Source organism: Gossypium raimondii, chromosome 11 (genome assembly GCF_025698545.1).
Source record: "Gossypium raimondii isolate GPD5lz chromosome 11, ASM2569854v1, whole genome shotgun sequence".
NCBI lineage: Eukaryota > Viridiplantae > Streptophyta > Magnoliopsida > Malvales > Malvaceae > Gossypium > Gossypium raimondii.
In genome coordinates, this window is record NC_068575.1 from 7,540,882 (window position 1) to 7,548,425 (window position 7,544).

The 7,544-nt window shown below is 33.6% G+C and overlaps 1 protein-coding gene across 2 annotated transcripts; it reads left to right on the forward strand.

Annotated features, from left to right (window-relative positions):
- The first annotated feature begins 603 nt into the window (after positions 1-603).
- On the forward strand, positions 604-5,384 carry LOC105761077 (glycine-rich domain-containing protein 1). Of its 2 annotated transcripts, XM_012578749.2 has the most exons (8): positions 612-892; positions 973-1,090; positions 1,166-1,546; positions 2,523-2,801; positions 3,115-3,638; positions 4,243-4,367; positions 4,497-4,657; positions 4,729-5,384. In XM_012578749.2, exons 1-8 carry the CDS (start codon positions 702-704, stop codon positions 5,218-5,220), a joined length of 2,271 nt encoding a protein of 756 aa, XP_012434203.1. In that variant the 5' UTR covers positions 612-701; the 3' UTR covers positions 5,221-5,384. The 2 variants fall into 2 exon arrangements, with proteins under 2 accessions (XP_052478980.1, XP_012434203.1); XM_052623020.1 differs by lacking the exon at positions 2,523-2,801 and having other exon boundaries at positions 604-892.
- Positions 5,385-7,544: the final 2,160 nt, after the last annotated feature.

Consider the following 7,544-nt stretch of genomic DNA (forward strand, 5'->3'; position numbering starts at 1 on the left):
TAAATCTTTATATCAAAAAATAAAATATGTTTAAACGTACTCAAATTTAATGTCATTTCAGTAACTTTTTATATCATTGACATATAATTTTGGTAAATTTTTTATCTAAAACACAAAACTTAACCTTAAACTCTAAACCCCGAACTCTAAAATCAAACTTCAAACTTAACCTTAAACTCTAAACCCCAAATTCAAACCCTATATCTTGAACCCAAACTCAAACTCGAATCTGCATCTTGAACCCTAAATTTTAGGTTTAGATTTGGGTTTAGGTTTGAAGTTTGAGATTTAGGATTCGAGATTTAAGATTTAATATTTAAATTTGAAGTTTAGGGTTTGAGTTGATTAGGTTCAAGATTCGGGATTCAAGATTTAATATTTAGATTTAGATTTGGATAAGTAGATATTTGATTAGTTAACCTTTTGGATTAAAAAATTTAAATTCATCGTTAAGATTATTAGGATAAGATGTTGTCACCACCATTAATTTATTACAACTACAAAACAAATGATAATTTATTGAACTATCCGAATCATCTAAGCTCTTGTTCTTACTCAAATCCCCCGACACTTCCCACCTGAAACCTCACCAGCCACGTGGCTAAAAATATTCCTTATTACCCTTCTTCCTTCTTATAAAAAAAATTTGAACTAATGTTTTTTGGTACTTCTCTTACATTTTATTAGTTCAACGGACAATTATGTCTAAGCAAACCTTAAACAAAATGTCGTCGTCGACGATAAGGAGTCTCAGCGAGATATCGGAGATGGAGACGATACATCTCAGCGTCGATCTCGTATCGGCGGCGAGACGAAATATTGGGTTCTTGAGAAGTGTTTATGAGTGTCAGTGGCTTCACCAAAGAGCAACAACTATTGAAGCAATAAGGAGGTCAGTTTTTTTTTTAGGAAGAGAAGTAATCTGATCAGACGGTAGAGGTTGAATGTAATGAGAGTTCTTTGTTTGTGTAGGTATGATGAGGTATGGATGCCGTTGATTTCTAATCTAACGGTGGAAGGGTCAACACCTCCTATGGTTCTGCCACCTTTCGATGTCGAGTGGGTTTGGTTCTGTCACACCTTGAACCCAGTAAGTCGAAAACTTTTGACTGTAAATTCTGTTTGGTTGACGAGAAAGTGTGAGAAAATTAACTTTTTTTTACAGGTTGGTTATAGGAAATACTGTGAAACAAGATTCTCAAAACAAATCGGAAAACCAGCAATTTTCAATGAAGAAAACGAAGAGTATGCATTGATGAGATGTAAACAAATCTGGGTTCAACAATTTTCATCCGAGCCATTCGAGAATGAAGTGGAATCAGATTCTAAAAACCAACCATTGATGAAGAAAGATCTTTTCAATGAAGTTGAAAAGCACAAGTTCTTGTACTCAAAATTTGCTGAACCATACTTGAGTGAGCTAGTGTATTTGATAGCAGCTAGACAAAGATACAAAGGGTTTCTGTATATGATGCAAAGATTTGGAGATGGGTGCTTCAGATTTGTGCCTGCTTTGGATATTCTACTAATGCTGCTCACTCATCAGGTACATTATCTTATATTATCATTTGTTTTAGATTCTCCAGCTTTGACCTAATTTTCATTGTTTTTGGGTTTAATTTGGTATAATTCTGCATCTAGTCCCTATACTCTTTGCATATTTGAAACCTAGTCCTTTTATTTTTAATCTCGCCACTGTTTTAATTTAGCGATTGAAGTTGAACTGAAGAGTAGTCTCTATACTCTTTATGCATTTGAAAATTAGTTTTATTTTTAATTTCAAGACTTTAGGGTGCCTTTAGTTTTAGAAATTGGAAAATAGTGAAGGAAAATTTGTTTGCTTAAAATTTTGAAAATAATTTTAGAAAATAAAAATAAGTGAAAATTGGAGAATAAAAAACATGTTTTCATTGTTTTCAATGAAAATGTTTTGGAAAATTGGAAAAGTTGAAAAATAAGATATTATTTTAAATTTCATTTTATGCGTTAAATTTAATTGCATTTTATTTTATTATTGTAATACATTTTAATAAATTATACTTTAATTTAATTATTTATTTCATTTCTATTTTAAAAATAAATGTCAAACATGTTTTCATTATTTTCATCGTTGAAAACAAATTTTTATTTTCATTTACCAAACATATTTTCCAATTTTCAAAAAAAAAAGAATTTTCTACTGTTAGAAGTTCAGTTGATAACATCATCAAAAGATTTTCTTTCAATTGGATTACGTGACATTTTTAAATTTAAAAAAATTCACACGATTAAATTAAAGCCATGTAAACAAAAGAAAAGTATCGACTTTCATAATGCTTTTTTAAAAATAGTGCTAAAGAATTTTACAACTTAAATTCATAAGGAAAAAAACCTATAACCCAGAATTCAACTTTCTTATGTGTTTACTTGGCCTTTCATGTGTGTAATATTGTGAGGTGATATTTATGTTATTATCAATTAGACTTCAATTATTAAATTGAAGAAAATAGATGGATAATGCTTTATGATGTTCAATGAAGCAGAGCTACCCAAGAGTATATGTAGAGGATATGAAAGAGATGTGGGATAATATGGGCAAATTAGTAGTGGGGTTATGGGAAACAGTAGAAGAAAAACAAGTAGAAGAAACCAAGAAGCTATGGGAGACAACCTTTGATGAACCTTATGAGAAAGCTGGGGGAGGGATAGCAGTGGGAATGGAGAAGGTGGTATTGCCCAACCCACCAATATATTGGGAGGTTTCAGATGTTGATGTCAACACTACTAAATACAAGTCCATGATACCAAGGTTTCTCCTTGAGGTAATTATTATGGCACTATCCTTACCTTGCTTAACCATTTACCCCCTTCGTTATCTCTCTCCAACAATTCTTTAATGCTCATGGACCATGTGGTCCATAGCTTTGAAATTTTTCATATTTTCAGTGGCATTTCATGAAAATGCCTCTAGAAAATTGTAATGTAAAGTAAATTATTCCTAGGAGATATGATTTGATTTTCATAACTTGACCTCTACTTTTCATAGCGTGTATAGTCTAGTATTAGCCAATTAGGTTACTCTAGCAACTTATAAACCTTACATATATATCTTCATTTTGTGGCACAACAATGCAGGCATGTGTCTTTGTAAGGCTCAATGATCGGAGGAAAGCAACAAACGTAGACAACAAACACAAATTTCTTCGTCTTCAGATGTTAAGATGTCACAGGGAGCTTAAACTTGAGAAACCGATCACCGACTTTTCATGCGATTCATGGCGAAAAGCTTGGCATTTGTATTGTGAATTTGGGACTAAAGGGCTCATGGTTGAGCTTCGATGTCGCGGTGGCAGCACTCTTTCCTTCAAAGGAAGTAAATTGGTGAAGTCGATGGTGTTTTGTTGGAATGATTTGGTAAGGGCACCGTGTATTACGTTGAGGAGAGATGTAGAGGAAATGAGGGTTGTTGCATCTATAACTTCCCCGGTTCAAGCACCGTACTTGCTGAAATGTGTGCCGGATAGAGTGACAGATGATTCAGGAGCCATGGTATCGGATGTGATTCTGAAATTAAATAATTATCGACCCCAGAAAGGTCGTTGGCTGTCTCGAACTGTTCTAGACCATGCTGGGAGAGAATGTTTTGTTGTTAGAATCAGGTATGTTTTTATCCTACAACTTTCAATTTTTACTATGCACCAAACTCGAATCCAAATCCGATCAAATTTCTAAATTACAAATCACAAAATTATAAAAAAAAATTTAAATGGTTAGATTTGTTTGATGGTTGAGCTACCCGTCTAAACTCAAAGCCTGACTTGAATTTAGGAGGGAGAGTTTGAACAAAATATTATTTTATATTTATATATTAATTGAACAAATAAAAATAAAATCTGGAATAATATACAATATTATAATGTTTATTTAAATTTTTAATAAAAGAAAAACATGTAAAGTTATTAAATATTAAGATTAAAGAGTATAAATTAATTTCTTTCAAGGAAATATAAGTGTCTTTAAAATAGATGTATGTATGTAGTTTCAAAAAAAATTGAGGTCATATTTTAGACTGAGTTGTACTTTAATAAGTATAGATTATTTTAATAATATTTAGTAGCTAGGACCAGACCTCGTTTGGTGTGACTTATGTCAAACACGAATGACAAATCTTAAAAAAATTCAAACAAGAAAAGATTCACTAAACCAAAATAGAAACAAAGCATCTAAGTGTCAACCTGATAGAAAATTTTGAATGGGTTGCAGGGTGGGAGGAGGGTTTTGGAGAAGAGGAGCAGAAACTCCTTGTGGTGTGAACTGGGAAGAAAGGATAATCGAGATACGTGAAGGCTCTTGGTCTTATGTGGCCGGTTCCATCGGTAAAGCTCCTGGTATGTTGCTTACTCTGCTTCTTTGTTTCATTCATTCTAAATTCATATTCAAACATCTGATAATAGGGTTTTACACTATGTGGAATCTAATTTAAACGTTGTTTCCTTAATTGTTACCATCTAGTACAGAGAAAGTTGTAGGAACAGCTACACCAAAAGAACCTCCACAGCAATGGAAAGCGGCATGGCTGTTCTCAACAGGCGATGAATTCCTCATAAACTGGGGATCTTCAACATCAAGTTCTGACCTCACTTTTTGCCTTAAAACTCAACAATCCTCAGATTCATCCGTAAGTTAAAAGGTTATTTAATTTCTTTCAACATGTAGGAACCACTTAAAGAGTAATCCTATTTTTAGCAGATCATGTTGTTGAGGGGACGAAAAATGCAATACCATGAAGAAACCAAAAGCAAAGTTGCCGAAGCAGATGATGGATTCGTGACTCTCGTAAGGTTCACGGAAGATAATCCGACTGGAAGAACGACCGCGTTGTTGAATTGGAAGCTATCGGTGGTTGAACTATTGCCTGAGGAAGATGCGGTGTTGGTGCTTCTACTTTGTGTCTCGATACTTCGAACTGTATCCGAGATAACTAAGGAAGATGTCGGACGGTTGTTGGTACGGCGAAGGTTGAAAGAAGCGAAACTCGGCGCTCGAGATTGGGGTTCCGTACTACTTCATCCTTCTTCATTGTCTTCGTCTAGTGATTCACCTTATTTGCGGCCGTGGTATTTGAATGCTAACAAAGTGATGGCACAACATGAAGATGATGGTATTACGAGGCAACCGGGGTTTAAGTATTCACCGGTCGAGGGCGGCGATATGCTTTACAAACGTGGGATCATTACTTAAGTAACGCTTGAGAAAAATATTCTGCACCACTTTTTTATGGTAGCAATATGGAAAGATGTGCACATAATTTGGAAGACTTTCATGTTATTGATTAAAAGTTAAATTATGTATACTTTAAGGAATCCAAAGGAAAACCTATATATATATATCTGGTTTCAGCAAAACTTTGACTTTCAAAACTTGTCTCAACTTGTTCTGAAATCTTGGGTGGCAGTTGCTACCGACCATGACTTCAGATTTGTCAGAAGGAAAAAAAAAAGCAACTGTCATGTGCAAACAACATATGAGAAATAGTATGTTAAGGACAAAAGGAGGTTGAAGGCTTAGGCCACGGTTCACATAGTGGTTGACGAGTGGAGAACAATAGAAGGGAGGCTGTAGGTGTATTTAGTTGAGGTAGATAGTAGAAGGAGAAGCATGAATCCCCTCAATCTTAAACTTGAAAACCTTAAATCTTTAAGTGAAGTGACCCTCTCTTAATTTAGGATATTCTGTACAAGTCTCATTATGATTTGATGAACCCAACTTGGGAAAGCATAGTAACCTATCATTCCATGAAGCAGGCTGTAGTGAAATGCTAATGGGATTAAAACTATTCCCACTTGTGAAAAAGAAACGAGCATTGGCATTGAAACAGATTCCCAAATACAAATTTCGTTACATCATAGAAGCATTCTACTGGATTTGGTGATACAATCATATTATATTCTGATTTTGCAAGATGATCATCACTTAGCATCATATCAGGATTTCTAGATTCTCAACCATTTTTTCCTTTGACTAACAAACCCTTGAGTTCTACATGAAATGGGAAAGAAAGAAACTAACAAATAAAGGAAAAAAGAAAAGATGGGTGTGGCAATCTATGGGCAGTACATAGTACTGTATAAGTTATGTTGGTTATCAAAGAACCATGAGCATGTGACTTTGGCATCTTTATCAATTATCAATTATCATCCCATACCACATGTGGCATAAGCGATGTGTCAGGTGATCCTCGCATCTTAAAAAGCTATCATTAATAACATAACAGGGACTGCATCACATTCACATATCACATGGCCTCTCTACTTATTGCCCATTTCTGGTTGTGGATTTTAACATCACCCACCATTTCTTTTTTCCAATCTTTAAAACTTATTACATTTAATTTGATTTTACCATTATTTTTCATCTTTTATTTTAATTTCTAACTACACTATTTTACTATTTATGGTGTGTGATAATGTCTTCTTCTTTTTTTAATTAATACTACTTGTTCTCTCCACAAGTTGGCCACCAAGCAACTTGAATCATTGGAATATATTTTATATTGAAAAATAATTACTAAAAAACAATACCCACTAGTGTAAAAATACCCTAATCTGATAAGAATTAATTTCATTTTATAAAAAAATAGAAAAATAGAAAGAAAAGACAAATGGTCAACCCAAACCATGGCCTAACAAAGATTCTAGATGGTTACCATATAGGCGTGAATTGTGTGGTCCTCATCTCATTTACCAAATGGGGGAATTGTATTTGTAGGTCCTTTTAATTTGCTCACACTATTCCCTTTGGGTTTCACTTTCTCCATTTCCTTTGTCTAGATTTGCACGATAATAAATTTAATTTTTGGATTTTATTTTGTTTTTATAATCACTACACCAAAACAGCCTTTTAGCGGTATTTTTTGTGGTGTTGAATAAAAAACGCCGCTAAAAATCGAGCATTAGCAGCGATTTTTTTGAATCGCCGCTAAAAATGTGCATTACGGCGTTTTTTTCCAAAACGCCGCAAAAAAACCTAAGACCAAAGCATCGTTTTCAAACTTTCGGGGATTTAGCGGCGTTTTAAAAAAAAACGTCGCTAATGCCCAGATCTTTAGCGACGTTTTTGTAAAAGCGCCGCTAATGCTCAGATCTTTAGCAGCGTTTTTTTGAGAAGCGTCCTAATGCTCAGATCTTTAGCGGCGTTTTTGGAGAAGCGCCGCTAATGCTCAGATCTTTATTGGCGTTTTTTCCAAAATCGTCGCAATACTCAAATCTTTAGCAGCGTTTATAGAAAAGCGCCGCTAATGCTCAGATCTTTAGCGGCGTTTTTGAAAAAGCGCCGCAAAAACATTTTATCTGTCTATTTGCTATGTAATTTGTTTATTTATATTAATTAAAATCCAATTTATTTTTAATTGAATATTTGTTAAAAATGGATAAATTTGAAATAATGACACGTAAAAATAATTTGAAATAAAAAACATAGAAAAATATTTGTTAAAATGGAGAAATAAAAATACTATTGTTTAAAATAATTTTAATTTTTTGGGTACATAATTGATTTATTTTAAA

Coding starts and splice junctions, on each gene's coding strand:
- LOC105761077 (XM_012578749.2), top strand. CDS start 702: ATGTCTAAGCAAACCTTAAACAAAATGTCGTCGTCGACGATAAGGAGT. Junction 893..972: donor ACTATTGAAGCAATAAGGAG/GTCAGTTTTTTT, acceptor TTGTTTGTGTAG/GTATGATGAGGTATGGATGC. Junction 3,639..4,242: donor TGTTTTGTTGTTAGAATCAG/GTATGTTTTTAT, acceptor AATGGGTTGCAG/GGTGGGAGGAGGGTTTTGGA.